This window comes from Perognathus longimembris, chromosome 3 (genome assembly GCF_023159225.1).
Source record: "Perognathus longimembris pacificus isolate PPM17 chromosome 3, ASM2315922v1, whole genome shotgun sequence".
In the NCBI taxonomy this organism is placed as follows: domain Eukaryota; kingdom Metazoa; phylum Chordata; class Mammalia; order Rodentia; family Heteromyidae; genus Perognathus; species Perognathus longimembris.
In genome coordinates this window covers 100,005,552-100,030,385 of record NC_063163.1, presented here as the reverse complement: position 1 = coordinate 100,030,385, position 24,834 = coordinate 100,005,552, and the positions used below count along the sequence as shown (strand labels likewise).

Genomic DNA, 24,834 nt, shown 5'->3' with positions numbered 1-24,834 from the left:
ATAGCACTGTTATCAAAATTAGGAAGCTAACCTTGAAACATTTAAATATTCATATCTTATTTAATTTAAACAATATAAATATTATGAACAGTAAAATGGATCATCTGGTATGAATTTAAAGTTTCGGTCTGAAAACTTTTTAAAAAGCAGTGCTAGAAGTAGTGTAACAATGAAAACCCATTGTAATAATAATGATGATGATAATAACAATAAACAGTACTGGAGATGTTTATAGGAGATTAATGGAGAACATTACTTTGGTTTTCAAATAAACCACTTTGAAGGCCACTGTCCCGAAGTTATGTATTTTGGTATATCTTATTTAACAAAAGGAAAAAAACAAAGAAAATCTGGTTACAATGCTGTGACCAGGACCCTCATCTGTGGGTAACCAGACAATAGAAAGGTGAGATCAGGAGCCCCATGAGACCTTTTCTTTCTAGTCATTTCTGCTCATAGCCAGGAATCCTGATTCTGCAAACTCTTATTTGCAGAATCTGAGTGAGGAAGGCTTGAATGTCTCATCTTTTGAGGTAATGTTTTTTCTTTTCTTCCTTTTTTTATTTTTTATTAAAAAAAAAAAACAACTACTGGGGATTAAACCTCTTGCATGCTAGGCAAGCAGTCTATCACTTGAGCCATACCCTTGGCCCTTCTTTTTTTAAGTATTGATATTAGTTCAAAGCTTTGATGTCAATGACCAAATCTTGAGTCATAGAATTATAAATAAAAGTTACAAAATAATCTTAATGACAATGCAAGTTGAAAATATGTTTGAGCCTAATTTTCCCAATATATAAACTTTATGGAAAATCAAATGTGTGTAGAGGTTAAACTAATTGTTTAGTATTACAATGAAGTTGGTTATATTTCTGTGGTGCTTGATTATTACACCTGGTCTCTAGGCTCTTTCCCCCACCCCACCCCCTTTCCTGGGGATTAAGTTAGTTTATATCACTTTCAGAATCTTTATTCCCTACTGGAGAAAACTGACTTTTAAAAGGTTAGGTCCAGCCAGACACGGCTGGCTCACATCTCTAAGGCTAGCTATGTGAGAGTCTAAAAGATGGAAGGATCATGGTTTGAGACTAGCCCAGTCAGAAAAGTTCTTGAAACCTCTTCTTAACCTATACCTGGGCACAGTGGCATGCACCCTGTCACCCCAAGATCACGGTTCCAGGCCAGCTTGGTTAGAAAAGTCTGGGTGGGAGACGCTGTCTCCATGGAGAGGCCCTCCAGACACCCCAGCAACAACAGGAAGCCTAAAGTAGCAGGCCACAACTCAGGCACAGGCCTGAAAAGTGTGACCATATCCTAAAAATAACAAATGGAAACTCAGCTGAAGGTATGGATTATTGGTAATGTACCAGAGCAGCAAGTTGAGGCTCGGAGTTCAAACCCCAGGACTGCCAACCAGGGGGGAAAAAAAAGGTCCAATGTCAAATCAATAAGAATTCCAACCTAAAGTGCCTAACTTCAATACCAGCACATAAATTATTTCTTTCCCAAATGGGTGCTTTGGTCATCTGCTTCTGGGCCTTCCATATCAGGCATTAGGCCACGTGCCAAGCGGCAGCCTCTGAAATGCAGTCCTCCTGAGCCAACCACTCAGAAAGAAGTTGACAAAACTTGGTTTTTTACTTTAAGTTTTTTTAAGTTGAAAGGTACAAAATTATCTACTTTGGTGACAGCCTCAATAGTTGTCTAGAACCTCTTGAAAGGATTTCATTAGGGCTGCCTGTTTCATGTGCTAGCTGAGTTCGGTTATACTTAGTGGTTCAGCAGACATTTCCTCAGATGCCTCCTGTATGTCCTTGGAGTATGAAATAACTTGTAAGAAAGAACATGACCTCATTTTAATGTGTCTGCTGCAAGACAGTTCATTAGAAAGCAGATTTTTTTTTTTGTATGTTGGTACTGGGGCTTGAACTCAGGATCTTGGCACTTTCATTTAGCTTTTCTGCTCAAGGCTGGTGCACTTGAGCCACACCTCCATTTCTGGCTTTTTGGTGGTTAATTGGAGGTAATAGTGAGTGTCACAGACTTACCTGTATGTGCTGGTTTTGAACTGTGAGCCTCAGATCTCTGATTGCTGAGTAGTTAGGATTGTAAGTGTGAGCCATCAGTACTTGGCAGAAAACAGATTTTTTTGTTTTCCTTTTGGTCAGCCCTGGGGCTTGAAATCAGAGTCTGGATGCTGTCCATGAGCCTCTTTGTACTTAAGGCTAGTGCTCTACTATTTGAGCCACAGTGCCACTTCTGGCTTTTTCTGAGTAGTTTGTTGGAGATAAAAGAGTCTCACAGACTTTCCTGTCCTGGTTGGCTTCAAACCATGATCCTTAGATCACTTCCTCCTGAGTAGCTAAGATTATAAATGTGAGCCACCGACGCCCAGCCTGCACTTGTTTAGGATCAATTAACCACCCTCTCATCACTCCCAAGGGCTTATCTGCGTTAGACATTTGAAGGAAGGCCTTCAAGTCAGTGGCCTAATGTTAAGCAGTAAATCAGTGACAAGGTCCTTGCATCCTGCCTCCCAGTCTCTAGCACAGAATGAATGAAGGTACATTGCATTTCTCTTCCACTGGGGGATGTTTCAGAAGCTCAAGTGTGCTTGGTTGGCCATGTGCCTTTGTGAGATTGCTTTTGTTTTATGAGGATAGCTGCTACATCACCTGTTTTCTCACCCCAGGTGCACTTTGTTCCGGATGCTGGAACTGTGGCTCAGATTGTCTACACTGATGACCAGGTTCGTCCACCACAGCAGGTGGTGTACACGGCAGATGGTACCTCCTACACGTCAGTGGACGGTCCAGAACACACACTGGTATACATCCATCCTGTGGAAGCTGCACAGGCACGTAAAGGATGGTTTTCAATTTGCTCATTCATTCATTCATTCATTCATTCATTCACCAATTGCTTCTGTTTGCTCTTTGTCTGGTTCTAATGCTAGATGCTGATGACAGAAAATATCCAGATAAGATTTTCGTTCTCAAGGAGCTTATAAGCAACTTGGCATTTAAGTCAAATGCACTAAGGAATTAGAACACTGGTCTCCTATCAGCGTTTCGCTTCCGTGACTGGCTAGTTTATCACCTACCATCTATTAATAACTTTCTGATTTATAGGACTAGAACAGGAGCCAAGGTGTTTACTGTAAAATGTGTACACGCTCCCTCCTCCCTCTAGCCTAGTCTGTTACATATTCCTGTCGTGGTTTTTAGTGTATATTAGTTATACAAAAGGGTTTCCCTGTGGTATTTCATAATGCATATATTGTACTTTAATCAGATTACTCTCTCTTGCCATGTTCCCCATACCTTTATTATTCAGTAGCTTTTGGTGAGTTCCTTATGCCACCTTCATGTTTAGACACACTATGTATCAGTATTATTCATTTTGGCTATAATATTTTTGAAGATTTTCCTTTTTAGTTTATTGCATTATAACCCCACTTGTTGTCTTTTTTTTTTTGGGGGGGGGTCAGTCCTGGGCCTTGAACTCAGGGCTTGGATGCTGTCTCTGAGTCTCTCTGTGCTCAAGGCTAGCTTTCTACCACTTGAGCCACAATGCCACTTCCAGCTTTTTCTGAGTAGTCTATTGGAGACAGTAGTCTCATGGAGGAGTTTCCTGCCCTAGCATGCTTTGAACTGTGGTCCTCAGATCTCAGCCTCCTGAATAGCTAGGATTATAGGCGTGGGTTACCGACAGTTGCCTTTATTGTCTTTTTTTTAAAATTTAATTTTTTGTTATTATAAAGGTGATGTCCAGAGGGGTTACAGTTACATAAGTCAGGTAAAGAGTACATTTATTTTTGGACAATGTCACCCTTTCCCATGCTCTCTCCTAGTTTTTCACTTCTATCCTTACCCACTAGTTGTATAGTTCATTTTCAACAGTGTCTAGTGAGTGACACTGCTGCATTTGTTCACCTGTTGTTATTGTCTATATGTGATGATTAGTTTTCAATTAACTATGAGATATTAATTTATGTTCTTTCTACTTCTGTTAAGAAACGTGTTTATAGTCAAAAGAAGAGTAAATCTTATGTTTATAATATTCTTCGGTATGCTTGTGATCTCCATCAATTTTTCACTCTATCATAGTTCTTTGTGAGTGTATTCAGTGTGAATGTATGTACTCTTCCTCATGGCAGTTTATTATGTTTTCATGACATGTCTTTCTAATTATCTATAACATTCACCCTCAAGATAGACTTTGCTTAAGAGTAAAATAGGGAAATGTTAGCCATTGGCATGGTTGGCTTATACAATCTCTTTTGAGTCATCTGAACGAAAGCCTTTAGCCAGGTTCAACCTCCATCTGCCTTATTAATGAACGATTACCAGGTATAATGTGAGCTAACTCTTCCAAGATCTGGTTCTTAGCAGGAGGATAATTTTTTTCTGTAGGTGAAAGCTGTTTAAAGATCTGTTGGCAAATAAATAAATACATATTTTTTCTGACTTTTTTTTTCCTGTTTAGACTTTGTTTACAGACCCAGGCCAGGTAGCCTATGTCCAGCAGGATGCAACAGCTCAGCAGGTAAGAGCTAGCCCCGGGGAAGGGGCAGGCTTTTTGTTGTTGGGGGATAACACTATAATAGTCAAGTTCTGTGGATGTCCCTCTGCTATCTGCCTATTCCATTTCAGAATGCTCAGGTTTTGTTTTGTTTTGTTTTGTTTTGTTATACCAGTCCTGGGACTTCAACTCAGGGCCTGGGCACTGTCCCTAAGCATTTGTGCCCAAGGCTAGTGCTCTACCACTTGAGCCACAGCTCCTTTTCTGGCTTTTTTTTGGTGCTTAATTAGAGATAAGAGTCTCACTGACTTTCCTGTCCTGGGGTGGCACAAACCACAATCCTCTGATCTCAGCCTACTGAGTAGCTAGGATACCAGTGTGCGCTTCCAGCTCCCAGCTTCAGATGCTTGTTCCTTCCCTTTCTCTTCTCCATCCCCTTCCCCTTTCCTTTTTTCTTTTTTTTTTTTTTTTTTTTTTTGGCCAGTCCTGGGGCTTGAACTCAGGGTCTGAGCATTGTCCCTGGCTTCTTTTTGCTCAAGGCTAGCACTCTGCCGCTTGAGCCACAGCGCCACTTCTGGCCATTTTCTGTATATGTGGTGCTGGGGAATTGAACCCAGGGCCTCATGTATACGAGGCAAGCGCTCTTGCCACTAGGCCATATCCCCAGCCCCCCTTTCCTTTTTTCTTTCCCTTTCCCTTTCCCTTTCCCTTTCCCTTTCCTTCCCTTCCCTCCCTCCCTTCCTTCCTTCTTTCTTTTTTATTTTCAATTGTTATTATAAAGGTGATGTACAGAGGGGTTACAATAAGTCAGGTAGAGAGTATATTTCTTTTTGGACAATGTCACCCCTTCTCATTGCTCTTTCGCAGTTACTTATATGCAAAAAACATTCTCTAGTTCCTTCAGTAAAAACAAAGCAAAGCATGATGTAACATAATTCTAAAGTACTATACTCAGTATTTATTGGAATATAGGCTGATAATGGAAAGTGATTGGTCAGAGAGGCTTAAAAGTAAACATAGACTACAAGGGCACAATACTTATGTGTATCTAATCATATAAAATAATATTTATTGAAATGTACCCTAGGAAATGGAAAGAAGAGGTTTTTTCTTTTTTGCTGTTTTTGTTTTCTTTTCCTTTTATCTTGTTTGTTCCTTTATCTGTCTTTGGGAGGGTAAAGGGACACACAGAAGTGGAAGGACAAAGGGTGAAGAAATGCAGCAGTGGTACTCACTAGACACTACATTGAAAATGAACTACACAACTTGTGGATGGGGAGGGGAGAGAAAAAATTGGGACAGAGCAAGGGAAGGGATGACATTGTCCATAACGAAATGTACTCTTTACCTGACTTATGTAACTGTAACCTCTCTGTATATTATCTTTATAAAAAAAAAAAGTTTAGGGGCTGGGAATATGGCCTAGTGGCAAGAGTGCTTGCCTCGTATACATGAGGCCCTGGGTTTGATTCCTCAGTACCACATATACAGAAAATGGCCAGAAGTGGCGCTGTGGCTCAAGTGGCAGAGTGCTAGCCTTGAGCAAAAAAGAAGCCAGGGACAGTGCTCAGGCCCTGAGTTCACCGCCTAGGACTGGCCAAAAAAAAAAAAAAAAGTTTAAAAAAAAGCATAGAAGCGGTCTGGGAAGATGACTTAGTGGTAGAGTGCTTGCCTTGCATGCATGAAGCCCTGGGTTCAATTCTTCCGCACCATATAAACAGTAAAAGCCAGAAGTGGTGTTGTGGCTCAAGTGGTAGAGTGTTCGTCTTGAGCAAAAAGAAACCAGGGGACAGTGCTCAGGCACATTTGGAACTGTTTTAGTACTTGTTCTGTTTTGAAATATTGAAAAAAATTCTTGGTTAAATTACATATATATATTTGATGGTATCCTCCTCATTCTGGTTTCTGTTTGTTTTGTGCCTGAACTTAAAGTCAGGGACTTGTGCTCTTAGCTTTTTTGCTCAAGGTTGGCATTCTTCCACTTGAGCCATACTTCCACTTCTAGCTTTTTGTTGGGGGACATTTCTTCTTGGGCTGGCTTTGAACTATGGCCCTTGGGTCTCAGCTTGCTGAGCATCTAGGATTAGAGGTGTGAGCCACTATTTTTATTGTAGTTTCTGAAAAACACTGAAGTTCTTCTTGGGTTTCATTGCCTTTGTCCCCATTTGTAAGAGATCCTGTTTGACTTGCAGGACTGCTTATTTTCCACATAGAGTAAACGTAATAAGAGTATAAAACTTGACATTGCCTTTTTTCTGAAAGCGAACGTGAATTCAAATAGGTCTAGTTTCTTGTCAGATAATATGACTTTGTGCACAAGTGAATCCCCTTAAATTTGTATGGAGAAGCACTTCCTACTTAGTAATGTTTTTACTTTGTAATTAATGCATGAATTAATTGTGCCAGTACTGGGGCTTGAACTCAGGACCTCATGGTCTTGCTTGGCTTTCTCACTCACAGATAGTGCTCTAACACTTGAGCCACACCTCCAGTTTAACATTTTCCATTTTAACATTTGCCTTGTTAGTTCAGACAGTCTCATAGACTTTTCTACTTCAGACCACAGCCTTGCAGATTTCTGAGTAGCTAGGAATGCAGACACGAGGCAGTGGCACCTGGCTCCTTTTTTATTCTTTTGTTTTGTTTTGTTTTGTTTTGCCTTTTTGCCAGTCCTGGGGCTTGAACTCAGGGCCTGAGCACTGTTCCTGGCTTCTTTTTGCTCAAGGCCAGCACTCTACCTCTTGAGCCACTGCGCCATTTCTGGCTTTTTCTATATATGTGGTATTGAGGAATCGAACCCAGCGCTTCATGTATATGAGGTGATCACTTTACCACTAGGCCATATTCCCAGCCCCTCCTTTTTTATTCTTTAGTAGGTAACTTATGTACTTTGATTTTACTGCTTGAAAACTGAGCAGTAGGTATGTTCTTATCATTTATAGCAAGTAAAGTGGGCTCTAAGGAGCCTGACCAGCTGTGAACTACAGTACTTCAGGGGTCTGTAAACTCAAACGAGAAATACTAATTTATTTGGATAATTTTTGTTTTTTTTGTTGATTTTTATTGATTCAAGTAAGCAGTGAGTAATTATTATATGTGCATCTATGTGCTGGTATGTGCTAGTATTTCTGTTCTCTTTTGTTTGTACTATTATGAAGAGCATTGCCATGATATCATATAATTTTATTTTCTTACAATAAATTCCCTGAGTAAAAAATAGTAGAGATAAAAGGTATTGACATTTTAAGGTATTCAAGACCAAGGCACTGTAGTCCTTAGGCATGTTTTGCTTAAGGATAGCATTCAAACTTGAGCCACAGCACTACTTCCGGCTTTTTCTGTGATTAATTGGAGATAAGAGTCTCACAGACCTTCCTGCCCCTGCTGGCTTGGAACCACAGCCCTCAGGTCTCAGCTTCCCTGGGTAGGTAGCATTACAGGCATGAACCACCAATGCCCTGCTAGGGCAGTGTCTTTATAGAAGCATTTCAACCAGTTACTATAGCACCATTCACATCCTCTAATGAAATATGGATCTAGTCACTGGTTATCCATCCATGTAGTCTGGAAACATCTAGAACAGTTGATGAAGAACTTTATAATAATTGATAGAGTAGGATGGTAGCAATTTAACCTATTTACTCTTCTGATAGCTATTTACCTTGTGCCTTCTTCTGGTGTTGGATATGCCCTCTTGCCCTGTGCCACGTGGGAAGTATTCATGAGTCTGATTGCATGTATAGATTCCACTGCCAGCTTAGGGGAAGGAAGCATGGCAAATGAATGGGTTAAAAGATGGACTAGGATGCAGCTGGCAAAATTTAACCTATGGGAAACTCTAGGACAAGTGATCTATCATTTTTTGTTGTTGTTGTTGTTATCATTTCTTTGTGCTTGGGGCTGAACTCAGGGTCTCCAACATATGCTAATTAAGTGTTTACCACTGAGAGACATCACTGTAACTTCTGATCTTCCCCCACCCCTGACACAAATAAATCTCAAGGGAAAAGGAGAGGAAGGGGAAGCTAACAGATTAAAGGAGACTTCAGGGACAAAGCAATGCATGCAATATATGGCTCTTGTTTGCATCTTGAACAGTTGGGGAGTATTCGATAATACCAAGTTTTGGTTAATCTTTCTTTAATTTTTTAATGGTTCTTAAAAAGGTGATGTACAAAAGTGTTATACTTACAAAGGTCAGGTAGAGAGTACATTTCTTTTTTGGACAATGTCACTCCTTCCCTCACACAGGATGGTTAATCTTTTAGGGATGATAATGTATAAACATAAAAGTCATTTTCTTGGCCTGGGAAATGTGGCTAAGTGCTTGCCTAGCATGCATGAATCTCTGGGTTCGGTTTCTCATTACCACATAAACAGGAAAAGCTGGAAATGGCACTGTGGCTGGAGTGGTAGAGTGCTAGCCTTGAGCAAAAGAGACTCAGGGACAGTGTCCAGGCCCTGGGTTCAAGCCCCAGCACTGGCAAAAAATAAAATAAATAAATAATTTAAGTCATTTTCTTTTAGAGATATATACTTAAACTATGTGCAGATGTATAACCTCTAGGTTTTTTTTTTATTGTACAGAGAACATCTAGGTTTTGCTTCAAAATAACCTTGTGTGAAAGAGAGTAGGAGATTATTTGAAATAATATCGACTGTTTGACAGTAAAGATTGAGACTGAATGATGAGTATGTGGGATTTATTACATTATTCTCTTTGTGTGATACATGTTTGAAATTTGTCTTTATAAATAGAAAACAATTTTTTCTTCTATATGATTTTGAGACAGGGTTTGAGACAGGGTTTTGCTAGTAGTCCAGGCTGGTCTGGAACTCACTAACTGTGTAGCCCAGGCTAGTCTGTCAAGCTCTAGGCCCTCACTGCTTCAGCCTTCTGAATGCTGAGATTACAGGTGTATACCACCATGCTTGGTTCAGGAAAACTATTTTGTTCAAATGTTCTAAATGGCTTTTGGGTAGTAAAGGAATTTATTATTCTTTGACTAACTTCCTTACATGAGAATGCCCCACATCCTTGCCACACTGCATTCCTTTCAGATTTTGCCAATCTGATAAGCAAAATGCTATTTTGTTGTTTTAATAGTAAGGCACTGTTTTAATGAATGGTTTTGTTGCCATTTACACCTCAAAGAGCCCTTCATCTTCAATCTTCAGAAACAATCTGCTTCTTTTATGTGTTGTACTCAGAGAACTCCATGAATCTTGGCATTGGAAGACAGTATAATTATTAGCTGAGCATACTTTCCCCCTTCCCTTCTTGGGATGGTACTGGGGCTTGAACTTAGGGCCTGGGTGCTATCCCAGCTTCTTCACTCAAGGCGGGGTTGGGAATATGGCCTAGTGGCAAGAGTGCCTTGTATACATGAAGCCCTGGGTTCGATTCCTCAGCACCTCATATACAGAAAAGGCCAGAAGTGGCTCTGTGGCTCAAGTGGGAGAGCACTAGCCTTGAGCAAAAATGAAACCAGGAACAGTGCTCAGGCCCTGAGTCCAAGCCCCAGGACTGGCAAAAACAAAAACAAAATCAAATCACTCAAGGCTAGGGTTTTAGGGCAGTTCCACTTTCACCTTTTTGCTGGTTAATAGAAGATGAGTCTCAAGGACTTTTTCTGCTTGGGCTGGTTTGAATGGAGAGCCTCAGAGCTCAGTGCTGAGTAGCTAGGATTACAGGTGAGAACCACTGATACTCAGCTGGCCTCTTATTTTTGTTTTGTCTTCTACCTCCTTTCTTCCCTTTTTCCCTTCCTAATTCCCCCCTTTTCCTTCTCTCCTTCCTTCCCTTGCCCTCTTTTCCCTTGCTCTCTCTCATTTTTTAAATTAAGTTGTTACTATAAAGGTAATGTACAGAGAGGTTACAGTTACATAAGTCTTCTTTTTTTTTTTTTTTTCGCCAGTTGTGGGACTTGAACTCAGCTCATTTGTTTAAGGCTGGCATTCTACCAGTTTGAGCCACAGCTCCACTTCCAGTTTTCTAGTAGTTAATTGGAGATAAGAGTCTCACGGACTTGCCTGCCATGGCAGGCTTTGAACCTCAATGATTACATCTCAGCCTCCTGAGTTGCTAGGATTATATAGAAGTGTGAGCCACCAGCATACCACAACAGTACATTTCTTTTTGGACAGTGTCACCCCTTGCCTTGCTCGCTCCCAGTTTTTCCCTCCTACCCTCAACTACAAGTTGTATAGTTTATTTTCAACATAGTATCTAGTGAGTCCCACTGCTGCATTTGTTCACCCTCTGTTCCACCATTTCTGTGTCTCCCTTTACTCTCTCAAAGACAGATGAACAAACAAACAAGACAAAAAGAAAACAAAAACAACAAAGAAAAAAACTAATTTCCTTTCCTGGAGTTCATTTCAGAGAATATTACTTTATATGATCAGATGCACATAGCTACTTATGCCCTTTCCCTCTTTCTCCCTCCTATTTCTTCCCTCCCTCCCTTTCTCCCTCTTCCAGTTTTGGAGCTGGGGATTGAACCCAGGGCCTCTCGTACTGAACACACACTGTCCCACTGAGCTGCATCCCATATGCCCAGCATCTTTCTTAATTTCCGTTTCCTTTCAAGCAGCAGAGCTTTTACTTCCCTCACACCTCAGTGGCTGTCACTTTAACTCAGTGACCTGGATCAATTCTGGATAGAAAGTTGAGATGAGGATTTAACCTAGATGATGGTTACATTTTTCTTTTCAATACTCTTTCCCCCATTAAGATATTTTTATTTTTAGTTGTCTTTACAGGTGACAAGATCTGTTTAGAGTCCTTTAAATGTGTACATTTGTTCCTCAGAATAAAAGGCAACTGCAGTTTCAGATAGAGGCGTATAGTCTCCTGTGTGGCTCCCCACATACTGAGAAGAAAATATGTTGCTTTGAGAACTGTTCTCAGTAGGAATTGAGAAACAGTCTGTCATGTCCAAGGGCTCCTGTTTTACTTCTTATGTAAATTGAATCCTGAAACACATTGTGTAGCTTCAGAAATAATTACAGAAGCAGCATTAAGTGGGAAAGAGAAAGTATACCATAGGTTTTTGTGTGTGTTTTTTTTAAAACCATTTTTCCCCCTTTCATATGTTTGATAGAACATGACACAATTTCTCCTTTTCGTCTAAGTAGAATCAGCACAGAATTGTGTGGCTGCCCACTGCCTGGCTGTTACCTTAGGAGCATGAGTAGCATAGCAGTGTGCCCTGGCATTCGGGATGCACGGCTGGAGAGCGGGGGCTGTTTACTTTCTCAGCTGTCCTCCTCAAATGGACTGAATTCCACAGGGGCCATTATGACACAGTGGAAAAGCAGGGCAGAGGCTGACTTTGAATCTCATTTTGCCACTTAAGAGCTGTGTGATTAACACATGGCCTCAGAGGAATTTAAATATATGCCTAGCACTCTGTAAATGTCAGTTGAGTTTGAATTAGGTAAATAATTTGCAATGCAGTGAGCTGTGTGTTTAGGTTTGTGCTGTGTAGAAGTCCACCATTTTATCTAGAAATGATCACCGTTAACCCTTTCTTACTCCTTTTCAACAGTAGCTCTTGTGGTTCTGGTAGAGGCCCCACTCTGCTGTAGCATCAGTTCTTGAAGATAATGCGGAAATGTTGGAGTCTTGCTGTTGCCAGTCTCTTAGGCATGCTGCAGCAGATGCGGGAGGAGGCAAAGGTTGGGATGATTTTGATGTCTGCTTTCCTAGTAGTGGCGAGAAGCCAGCAGCAAGCTTGCTGAACAAGAGCCCTTCTAGCAGCCTGTGTTGAGGGGGAAAAATCCCCAAACAACACAGATCACAGCTTCAGTAGAATGGCTCTGTACTGCTGAATTCATTCTTTTAGGTTGGCTCTGCCAAGAGAAAAAGAACTTACAAAGCACAGAGGGGCATGCGTGCTTTGGTTTGTTAAATGTGTGATAACATTCTTTACTAACTGTGGCATCAGATGTAAACAGCTTAGAATAAAGGGCCAGGTAGTAAACTACTCTTCCATGGGGAGTAGGATGCCTCCTTGCAGGATGTGGGGAGGAGCCAAAGAAGTCACATGACCAGAAGTCTGTCCCGCCTGTTGTAGGTAGAGTCCTTGCCCATAACAGTCATTTTATTCTGTTTTTTTTGAAGCTGATACAGTATTTCCTAGAATGTAGTCCTCCCATGAACGACTTTCTCAGAGGTTCTAAGTTACAGTGGCAGAATTTGATACGAACACCTGGGCTTTTAGGTTGAATGAATACATGTTAAAACATGTATATACTGAGTTCAGGGGGGCATACCTGCAATATGCAAGCTATTTGTACTTGGGAGGCTGAAGGAGGTTTTTTTTGTTGTTGTTGTTTTGGTTTTTTTTGCCAGTCCTGGGGCTTGAACTCAGGGCCTGAGCACTGTCCCTGGCTTCTTTTTGCTCAAGGCTAACACTCTACCACTTGAGCCACAGCGCCACTTCTAGCTTTTTCTATATATGTGGTTCTGGGGAATTGAACCCAGGGCTTCATGTATACGAGGCGAGCACTCTTGCTACTAGGCCATACTCCCAGCCCTGGGAGGCTGAAGGAGGAAGAACACATATTTGAGACTAGCTTGGGTGACTTCCTGAAAACTTCTGACAAAATAAAAAAGGTAGCTGGGTGCTGGTGGCTCATTCCTGTATTCCTAGCTCTTCAAGAGGTTGAGATCTGAGGATTGAAGTTTGAAGCCAGCCAAGGCAGGAAAGTTTATGAGACTCTTAGCTCTAATTAACCAGCAAAAGGCTGGAAATGAAGCTCAAGTGATAGTGTACCAGCCTTAAGTGAAAAAACTAAGGTACGGTGTCCAAACCTTGAGAAATGGGGGGGGGGAGGGGGAAATCTGAGGAAGTAGTCCAGTGGTAAACATTTGTCTAGCCTGAATGAGGCCCTGGGACCAGTATTAATACTGCCAAAAATTGGGGACGGGGGGGGGGGGGAAGTGCATGTCTGCCTAGGCAACATAGCAAAGGCCTCATCTCTTATGAAGTTTTTGGATCTATATATATATATAACATAAGAAAGGATATAGCTGTAAATAGTAATTGTGAGTCCCTCTAGATTCCCAAGGAGAACAAGTATATTTGAACAAACTTATTCTATTGAACACCTACAACATGCTCAGCAGTCTTGTCTTTTAAAGTCATTCAACTATATAGTGTTATTGTGATCCTTAAAGAATCCACACTATGCACCAAGTATAATAGTGTAATTGCAGCACTTGGGAGGCAGAGGCAGGTTGAGGACCAGCAGCGTTACATGGTGAGACCTTGTTTCAAAAAATCCAAGGGCTGAGAATGAAGCTCAGTGGCAGAGCCCTTGCCTAACATACTCAGGGTTCAATCTCCAGCACTGAAAAAATGAGAAGTTGTAATAACCTCTTATTAACACTGAATACTAAATGTCAAACATTCTACATATTTTTTTAAAAAATTTTTTTGCCAGTTCTGGAGCTTGAACTCGGCCTGAGCACTGAGCACTGTCCCTGGCTTCTTTTTGCTCAAGGCTAGCACTCTGCCACTTGAGCCACAGCGCCACTTCTGGCTTTTTCTATATATGTAGTGCTGAGGAATTGAACCCAGGGCTTCATGTATATGAGGCAAGCACTCTTCCCACTAGGCCATATTCACAGCCCCCTCTACATCTTTTTATATATATTGTGTCACTTAATTCTCACAAAAACCAATGTGGTATGTGTTCATATGTCCATTTCATAGGTAGATAAATTCAGGTTCATAAAAGCTTACTAACTTGCTAAGTATTAGAGCCAGAATTGCATTCTAAATCTGCCTCCAAAGCCCATGGCTTTGGATATGCAGTTGGAGAGGCAGGAGGGACTCTTGGGAAAATGCACACTGATGGACAAGTGGATGATGATTTGCATTGGATACTAAGCTATACGGGTTGGAGAAAGTATAAGATGTCAAAATCAAGATTCTAAAAGATATTGGCAGACTGAAAGAACAGATAAAAGTAATAAAAATGAAATTTGCTGAATAGATGCAAGATTCCCCATTTAAGTAAAGATCAGCTATTTAAGAATTGAGGAGAAGGGCTGGGGATATGGCCTAGTGGCAAGAGTGCTTGCCTCGTATACATGAGGCCGGTTCAATTCCCCAGCACCACATATACAGAAAATAGCCAGAAGTGGTGCTGTGGCTCAAGTGGTAGAGTGCTAGCCTTGAGCAAAAAGAAGCCAGGGACAGTGCTCAGGCTCTGAGTCCAAGCCCCAGGACTGGCAAAAAAAAAAAAAAAGAATTGAGGAGGGAGAAGATGGTTTCATGTGCTCTGTGAGGGAGAAAAAAAGGATTCAGCAAAGTTATCTGCCATTTCAAGTCAAGTTTGCAGTAGAGCAGTGGCTGTCAAAGGTGCTAATGCAATTTAAGGCTACATTCAGACAAATATGGAAATGACCAGGCAAGAAATGAAGACAGGATGATAAGGGATCTGCAGTGCCAGTGGTTCATGCCTGTGATCCTAGCTACTCAGGTGGTTGAGATCTAAGGATCTCTATTCAAAACCAGTCCAGGCAGGAAGTTCATGAGACTTTTTTTTTTTTGGGGGGGGGGGGTGCAGTCCTGGGACTTGGACTCAGGGCCTGAGCACTGTCCCTGGCTTCCTTTTGCTCAAGGCTAGCACTCTGCCACTTGAGTCACAGCGCCACTTCTGGCCGTTTTCTGTATATGTGGTGCTGGGGAATTGAACCCAGGGCTTCATACATGCTAGGCCAGTACTCTACCACTAAGCCACATTCCCAGCCCATCATGAGACCCTTTATCTCCAATTAACCACAAAAAAGACAAAAAGCAAAACAGATGGCAGTGGAGCTGTGGCTTGTGGTAGAGCACTAGCCTTGAGCAAAAAACTCAGAGATAGTGCCCAGGCTGCATTCAAGCCCAATACTGGTGCATGCACACTCTCTCTGACACATACACACACATACACACACACACATATACACACACAGAGAACACCAAAGTGACTGAAGAGAGGCCCATCCATTCCCTTATGTGGTGGCCTGCCTGAAAGGGCAGGAAAGATCCCCACCACAGATTTATCCCAGAGGTGAAGACTAAGTAAGATGCTACTTATACTCCAGGAGACAATGCCAAAGGCACAATCTTGGAAATTCCTGGGGAGGCAGGGCAGGCCTCCATCAGGAATGAACTGGAGCAAGAAAAGGAACATGGGCTACATTGGGGCTAAGAGGTAGAGACAGATCTTAAGGATATAGGGTTTTAGTCTGATGCTGGTGGCTTTACGTTTGTAATCCTAGCTACTCAGGAGGCTGAGATCTAAGAAGTGCAATTTGAACCTAGCCTGGGCAAGAAAGTCAGTGAGAGCTTTATTTCCAGTTAGCCAGCAGAAAGCTGGAAGTAGAGCTGGGGCTCAAGAGAGAGTGCTAGCCTTGATTAAAAAAAAAAAAAAAAAAAAAAAAGCTAAAGGAGTATACCTAGGCCCAAACCTCAGTACCAGTATCAAAAAAGAAAAAAAACAAAGGTGTAGGATCTTGTTGGATTTAAATCTCCTTTAGGTACCAAAGGACAGAGAGATAGGATTTCTTTTCAGCTCTGCCCACATATAGGCCAGAAGGGGAGGAGAAAGGACTGACTGAGCTTCAGACATTCACAATGAAGTCAGATACTTTCCTGAATCTACAAATGGAAGCCATTTTTGCAGGGCCTTTGCAGGGAGCTAACAGGAAGAATATATTTCACCATGACAGTGTTTGTTCTGTGTGCACATAAGTCTCAGCTGACTAAGAGAGGTGTCAGCTCACTGTCCTTTAAACTTCTGCTCGGGTCTTATTGCTTGTGAATAACCAGGTGCTGCCTTCCATTGAGAGCGTGGATGGTTCCGATCCTTTGGCCACTCTGCAGAACCCGATCGCTAGACTGGAGGCAAAAGATGAAGAAGATGAGGATGAAGATGAGGACACGGATGATGAAGAGGAAGAAGATGGTGAAGACACAGATTTGGATGACTGGGAGCCAGACCCACCCCGGCCCTTTGACCCCCATGACTTGTGTAAGTCCTTTTTCTGGGGGGTCGGTTGTGGGCTTGAACTCAGGGCCTGGGTATTATCCTTAAGTTCTTTTTGCTCAGGGATAGCACTCTACCACTTTGAGGAACAACTTTACTTCTGGTTTTCTGGTGTTTTTTTTGAAGATAAGATTCTCACAGGGCTGGGAATATGGCCTAGTGGCAGGAGAGCTCGCCTCGTATACATGAAGCCCTGGGTTCGATTCTCCAGCACCACATATATAGAAAACGGCCAGAAGTGGCGCTGTGGCTCAGGTGACAAAGTGCTAGCCTTGTGCAAAAAGAAGCCAGGGACAGTGCTCAGGCCCTGAGTCCAAGCTCCAGGACTGGCCAAAAAAAAAAAAAAAAAGATTCTCACAGACTTTTTCTGTTCAGGCTGGCTTTGAACTGTAATCCTCAGATCTCAGCCTCCTAAGTAGCTACCAGTGCCAAGCTTATGTAAGCATTTTCTGTATGTCTGAGTGTGAACATAGTTCACACACACTGAAATATTCTTTGTGGGTATGTTATCTCAGTCTTCCCAGTAGCCTGGGAGAAGGCTCTGACATTCAGGTTTTCTGATTTTATTGATGAAGAAACTGAAGTCCAGAAGAGTTTAGGCAGCCTGTTCAAGGTCATGGAAATGTAGGTCGGGGATCAGCCATTCACTCCTGGGTCTCTGATACCAACACTATGGCAAGTTATCCTGTTACTAGACTGTTCAGCCATTTCAGCTCTGAAGCTTTATCTTTCTTAATCCTGTAAAAATGCATATCCTTTGAGGAACAGGTGGCTCATGCTTGTAATCTTAGATACTCAGGAGGTTGAGTTCTGAGGATCACAGTTCAAAGCCAGCCCATAAGTCCAAGGGACTATTCTAATTAACCAGCAAGAAGCTGGAAGTACAGGTGTGGCTCAAGTGGTAGAATGCCAGCCTTGAGTGTAAAAGCCAAGAAAGAGTGCCAGGCCCTGAGTTTAAACTCTAGTACTAGCATATGCAGGCACACCCCCCCCCCCCCCCGCCCCTGCACCTGCTTACTCTGTCCCAGGGCTCAGTGCTACACTCTTCCTATTGTATTTGATATACTCTGTTTCTGAGCAGTCTGGCTGAGGTTGTGTTTGTACATTGTGAATCTAGATTCCAGCTCTAGTCTGTCCCCAGATTTCACCTTCCATCAACAAATCATTATTTCTTTTCATGGATTTTGATGCTTCATGTAATTGTTTGAGTGACTGAGGCTATCTCAGAGCGTTGTGGCTTTGTGCTGTTTCTCCTGGGCTTTCTTGATGGTGCTGGTAAAAGCTGTCTGCATGGGGCTGGTGTTCAGCCCCATGTCTAATCCCCATCCAACAGAGGCCTTCCTTGTTTCATTTTCCCTCCTTGAATTCCAGGCAACCCCTAAGCCAAATGCACCGAAAGCTTCTTTACCTTATAAATATTAACACAAAGTCACTCTCTATTATTTGAGAACCGTGCAATTGGAAAATACCTAAACCAGGTCATCACATCCCCAGAGGGGGTGAAACCTGAAGAGAATGAACTCTGTGTGGCCTGGTCACTTTCTCCTGTTTTGTGGCCTAAAGAGTTAGCTAACTTATTGCCGGAAGGGAGGGAGTGTGCTTGTCTTGGAGCAAACTGAATTCTATAATGAGCTGAAAAATCCATGTCCTGTCTGGGCTGGGTTTTGTGTCATCCAAAGGAATGAAGAACTGGGGTTTGTTAAATACACTCACTGTAGTTTCATCAGACAAAGCCATTTGTAAACCTACATTGAACTCTACCCTTTGAGGAAATTAACTAAACTCTATTGTCTGGGTTGTTTTTTTCCTAACAGCTTTCTTTATTGAAGTAATTTTGTCTCATTAGCTTTTTACAACATTTAGCCTATAAACGATAATTTTTAAAAAATTTTTTACAATTGCTTTATAAATCTGGTGCCTGCTGTTTGAGTTACCAACCGAGAAATAAGTCACAGCCTGCATATTATTTTTGACAAGCAGAAGCAAATTCTGCTTGATTTTTAGAGGAAAATGATAGCATTTTTATTGGCCTGTGAAAGCTAATGGATTACAATGTAATGAGTAGTGCCTTTGTAACATTAATTGAATTTTGGCCTAATGACTTAGATGTGTGTGTGTGTGTGTGTGTGTGTGTGTGTGTGAATGGGGGTGTTGTACATCAAAACTTTGTACTTGAAAACAACCAACTTACGTCAAGGATTTACTACTTAAAGGGTTTTTTTTTTCTTTTGCAGGGTGTGAGGAGTGTAATAACGCCCACTCATCAGTATGCCCAAAGCATGGGCCCTTGCATCCCATCCCCAACCGGCCTGTGCTCACTCGGGCCAGAGCAAGTCTCCCCCTGGTCCTCTACATAGACAGGTTTCTTGGAGGAGTGTTCTCCAAAAGGCGAATTCCCAAGCGTACCCAGTTTGGCCCTGTGGAGGGACCCCTGGTCAGGGGATCAGAGCTGAAAGACTGTTACATTCACCTAAAGGTAATTGGCGCTTTTTCCATTACTCTTGTTCTGTTACAGCTTTTGTGGGGTCACTCATTTTCTTACTGGGTCTCTCTCTCTCTTGAACTCAGTGCCTAGGCACTGTCCCTAAGCTCTTTTGCTCAAGGCTAGTGTTGTACCACTTTGAGTCACAGCTCCGTTTCTGGTTTCCTGGTGGTTAATTGGAGATAAAGAGTCTTACAGACTTTCTTGTTTGGGTTGACTTTGAATCGCGATCTTTAGATCTCAATCTCCCAAGTAGCTAGGATTCCAGACACGAGCCATCAGCGCCTGGATGGGTCTTTTTTTTTTATTTTATTTTATTGTCAAATTGATGTACAGAGAGGTTACAGTTTCATACATTAGGCATTGGATACATTTCTTGTACTGTTTGTTACCTCCTCCCTAATCCCCCCCCCTTCCCCTTTCCCTTTGGATGGGTCTTATATTTCATTGCATAGTGGTTATTTTCTGGTAGGGTTTTTGTTGTTGTTGTTGTTGTTGTTGTTGTTTTTGTCAGTTCTGGGTGAACTCAGGTCCTGGGTTCTGTCATTGAGCCTCTCTGTGCTCCAGGACAGAGCTCTACTACTTGAGCCATAGTGTCACTTCTGGCTTTTTCTGAGTAGTTTATTGGAGACAAGAGTCTCATGGACTTTTTGCCTGGGCTGGCTTTGAACTGCAACCCTCAGATCTCAGCTTCCTGAGTAGCTAGGATTACAGGCATGAGCCACCAATGCCTGGCTGATAATTTTCTCTATATGCTTAATTTGTTTTAAATGGAATCTTACTCCCTATCAATATAATAGAGATTGTAGTTTCTGCTTCTTAGAGCATTATCTGAAAAATTCTGAGAGCTGTATTTCTTAGGGGACAGTAGTAGTTTTCTAGGGCTACCATAATAAAATGACACAGATGGTAAATAATAGAAATGCTGGAAGGCCAAGATCAGGTGTTAGGGTTGGTTTCTTCTGGGTCTCTCTCTTTGACTTGCATATGGCTTCCTTCTTATGGTGTCCTCATAGTCTGTGTTTGTGTGTCTGCTTTCTTATGCCTTCTCCTTATATGGTCCAGTCATAATGGGCCCTCCCTAATGATGTCATGTTAGTCAGCTCTTTAAAGTTCCTGTCTCTAAATATAGTCACATTCTGAGGCACTGGGAGTTACAGGTACTGAGGATATTTCAAGTGCACTTATGTTCTGAGGTACTGGGGGTTGTAGGACTCCCATATGAATTTGATGGGGAGGGTCCACAAACTTAGCCTACAACAACTGGCAGTGGTAGTCTTTTTCTTATTTGCCTTTTATAAAAATTTTTGACTGTAATACAAAGGTAATTATGCACATATATATACACACACACACATATATATATAAAATCTGTTATGTACCTGTAACGTTTGTAAGAAACAAACCACTTTTCAATTCTGAAATATACCTATCCTCCTAATTTTTTTTTTAAGAATAGTATACTGTCTGTTGATGTCTATATATTTTGATCTCCAGTCTTCACATTTGATGCTTTTGCTTTTCTATCTGTTCTTTGATTAACTACTCTGGCGGAAGCTAAGAAAGCATAGCAAGAGGAGGTGAATACTTGAATTTTTTGTTTAAATGCCAGTCCTGGGCTTGAACTCAGTGCCTGGGTACTGTCACTGAGCTTTTTTTTTTTTGCTCAAGGCTAGTGCTTTACTGCTTGAGCCAGAGCTCCACTTCTGGCTTTTTGGTGACTAATTAGAGATAAGAGTCTAAAGAAGGGGCTGGGAATATGGCCTAGTGGCAAGAGTGCTTGCCTCGTATACAAGAAGCCCTGGGTTCGATTCCCCAGCACCACATACATAGAAAACGGCCAGAAGTGGCGCTGTGGCCTAAGTGGCAGAGTGCTAGCCTTGAGCACAAAGAAGCCAGGGACAGTGCTCAGGCCCTGAGTCCAAGGCCCACGACTGCCCCCCCCCACACCCAAAAAAAAAGAGTCTAAAGAACTTTCTTCTTTCCTGGACTGGCTTTGGACCATGATCTTCGGATCTCAGCTTCCTAATTAGCCCCAATTACAGGCATGAGCCACGAGTACCTCAGCTAGTCCCTGGGCTTTTTTGCTCAAGGCTAGTCTTGTATCACTTGAGCCACAGCTCTGTGGCCTTTTGGTGGTTAATTGGAGATAAGAGTCTCCAGCCAGCTGCCTAGGCTGGCTTTGAGTGTGAGCTACCGGTATCTGGCAAGAATGTAACTTTATGAAGACAAATATTTATCTCTGGGCTGCATGTTATAAATGGATATAGTTGATTCTGGAAAGGAGGCAACATGAGTTGGAGAATATTATGTTTGCATTCTGTAGCTTATTTAGAGTATTTTTTGTTGTTTTAACATTAACCTAAATTATGCAGTTAAATTGTGTGGATTTTTCCTGATAATTCTCCTACAAGTGAAAAGCTTCAGGAGTATCTTTTTCCTTTGGCAAGTTACAATTCTAGTACCTTTCCAGATATAAAGAGAAAACTGAGGTTGAAAAATTAAGATCTATCTATCTATCTATCTATCTATATCTACAAATGCATGTCATACTGAAGAGTTTGTAGCTTTTTACTTTCTCTTTGGATGCAGGTTTCTCTTGATAAAGGAGACAGAAAAGACAGAGATTTGCATGAAGACCTCTGGTTTGAGTTGTCTGATGAGACCCTTTGTAACTGGATGATGTTTGTGCGTCCAGCCCAGAACCACCTAGAGCAGAATCTGGTGGCTTACCAATATGGCCACCATGTATATTATACAACCATAAAGAATGTGGAGCCCAAGCAGGAACTAAAGGTACAGTGCTAGATCCACAATTCCTTTTCCTAGCAACTGATGGATTAAGGCTGCAGCATGTTCCTTTCCTGGTAACTCACTCTATTTACTGAGCTTTCCCCCAGGGGATTGGTTCCCCCCACTGACATCAAAATTCATGGGTACTGAAGTCCTTTATATAAAGTGTTGGAGTCTTTGCATTGATTGAATCTATGCACATCCTTCCATATATTTTAAATTATCTTTAGACTTAAATCTTTTCAAGATTATTACCTACCACAATACAAATGTTTTTTTTTTCTTCAATTAAATAATAGTTATCGTGGGCTGGGAATATGGCCTAGTGGCAAGAGTGCTTGCCTCGTATACATGAAGCCCTGGGTTCAATTCTCCAGCACCATATATATAGAAAATGGCCAGAAGTGGCGCTGTGGCTCAAGTGGCAGAGTGCTAGCCTTGAGCAAAAAGAAGTCAGGGACAGTGCTCAGGCCCTGAGTCCAAGGCCCAGAACTGGCAAAAAAAAAAAAAAAAGTTATCATAAAGATTTGTACAGAGGGGTTACTGTTACATAGCCAGGTAATGAGTACATTTCTTTTTGGACAATGTCATCCCTTTCCTTACTCTCTACAATTTTTTTTCCTGTCAGTCATGGGGCTTAAACTTGGGGCCTAGGCACTGTCCCTGATTTCTTTTGCTCAAGGCTAGAACTCTGCCATTTTGAGTCACATAGCCATTTCTGATTTTCTGGTGGTTAGTTGGAGATAAGACTCTTACGGACTTTCCTGCCTGGGCTAGCTTTGAACTGCAATCTTCAGATCTCGCTTCCTGAGTAGCTAGTATTATAGGGAGTGAGCCACTGGTGCCCAGCTCCCAGTTCCTTTTTTAAGCCAAACAGTAGGAAGATCAGAAATACAGAAGAACAGAAACAATTAATAAAAAACAAAATAACTCAGTATAGCAAGGCACTAAAACAACAGATAAAAAAGGAACAGTACCAAGGAAGTATTTCTAAGTTAAAAGACTTAAATATGAAAACTAAAGTCTTCTATCTCTAGCCTTACTATACTCAGATGGAAATATGAACAAGTGTCAGGAATAGACTTTATGTGGAGGAAGCCAATAGAAAAGAAATGTTTAAAATTCATTCCTCAATGTCAGTAATTTTTAAAATTCTTGAAGGGCCAGAGATGTAGCTAAACAGTTGAGTGCTTGCCTAGAATACGTTAAGCTTTGGGTTGGATCCCTGCACTACAAACCCACCAATCAACCAAACCCTGAAAGCAACTGCTATTTTTATTCATTGAAATTAATAATAATGAATACAGATAGTACACTGAATGTGAAAGCTTTTTTTAAAAAAAACAAAACATCAGTTTCAGAACTGCATTATTCTGTGAACTATTTCTGGATTTATATGTATCAAAAATGTTCTTGGCCCAGTAAGCCAAATTCTTGGAAGTTAATCTGGGAACTAACTATAGTTATAAACAAGGATAGAGCTGGATTCACTAGAAACATTAGAATGTTTCAGACACCAAGAAAAAAACAGACTGTTACCCTGTGATCAGTGAAATGATCTTTTGGATGGGAAATGAAGAGAAAAATGTAAACCATTAAGTAATGTTAAATTGGGATATGGCACCGAAACAGCATGTTTTATTGACTGATTTAGGTGTACCAGCCAAGGAAGGTCTTGCTGAAGAGGTAAGAGGCTGAGGACTTTGGAATGGACAGGGATCAACCCTGCAGAGGGTCACTGGAAGAGCAAAGGACAGAAACAGCATTCCTGGGGGTGAACAACAAGGTAGCCTTTTGGAATGGGAAAGCAGTGGGCATGTTAGGGAAGCTGTGAGCAGACCCTCTTGATCCAACGGTGGGTCAAGTGACAAGGGCTGAGGTTGCTTAGCAAGGTAGGCAGCCCTTCAGGAATCATCAGTGAGCATTTCAGATTCATTATAAAATTAAAGACCATTTCTAGCCCTATAAAATCAGATTGTGTTGTGCTAAAATCACTGTGGCTCTGATAGGACTTACAGTGAAAAAGGACTTGCAGTGCAAAATGAGGTGACTAGTTAGCGGATTGGTCAGGTGGTAATCTAGGCAAGAGAAGGGTGCCTAAAGCACTGGGTCCCATCTGAAGATAGTCTAAAGGATCATAGGAACAAAGATTAGTGGCACTTTTAGGTTTCAGGTCTGAGCACCTTAGTGGAAAAATTTAAGATGGAGAAGACTAGGAGAAATGACTGCACAAATTGGGGAAGCATTGAGAAGTCCACGCTGAACATGATAAGATGGAGTTATTGGTAAAACAGCCAACATAGCAGATCAGTAATAGAATGCTTGGAGAGAAGAGGCCTCTGATAGAGATATTGATGTGGGTATCAGCACAGAATTGGTTAGAAAGGAATATGATTACTGAAGAGAAAATATATAGGTCCAGGATTTAGACTAGACTTTGAGGAGCACCAGTATTTAGAAGTTAGGTAGAAGCTGGGCACTAGTGGCTCATGCCTGTAATCATAGCTACTCAGGAGACTGAGAACTGAGAACTGGGAACTGGGAACTGGGAACTGGTTCAAAGCCAGCCTGGGCAGCAGAGGTCATGAGATTCTTATCTCTAAGTCACTACCAAAAAGCTGGTAGTGGAGCTGTGACTTAAGTGGTAGACTGCTAGCCTTGAGCAAAAGCTAAGGACAGTGCCCAGGCCCTGAGTTCAGCCCTAGTAAACACACACACACACACACACACACACACACACACACACACACACACACACGACAGAGAAGCGAAGTGGGCTAAGGAAGAACGAGCAGAATCAGGTGAAGAAGAAGGAAGAAGGGACTCTGGAGGAAGCAGGAGTATTTAACGCATTGCATCCATTGGTGATGATCTCAGTAGGAGTTGCTAAGTGGCCACTACTAGGATGACAGCTATATAAACACCTGTATTTAAGTGCAGATAAAAAATCAGAAGAGATTGCTTTATTTAGATAAGCGACTATG

The 24,834-nt window shown here is 41.7% G+C and overlaps 1 protein-coding gene across 5 annotated transcripts in view; it reads left to right on the top strand.

Moving 5' to 3' along the window:
* Prdm10 (PR/SET domain 10) overlaps positions 1-24,834 on the top strand; it is a 94,927-nt gene that overhangs the window by 33,471 nt on the left and 36,622 nt on the right. For 3 of the 5 annotated variants that reach the window (XM_048343608.1, XM_048343607.1, XM_048343609.1), the window contains 6 exons: positions 495-533; positions 2,693-2,857; positions 4,489-4,548; positions 16,359-16,560; positions 18,810-19,051; positions 21,650-21,853. In XM_048343608.1, the coding sequence (XP_048199565.1) occupies positions 495-533; positions 2,693-2,857; positions 4,489-4,548; positions 16,359-16,560; positions 18,810-19,051; positions 21,650-21,853 (912 nt within the window). Of the gene's footprint in view, positions 1-494; positions 534-2,297; positions 2,564-2,692; positions 2,858-4,488; positions 4,549-16,358; positions 16,561-18,809; positions 19,052-21,649; positions 21,854-24,834 lie in introns of those variants that run through there. The other 2 variants (XM_048343611.1, XM_048343610.1) reach the window with 2 other exon arrangements.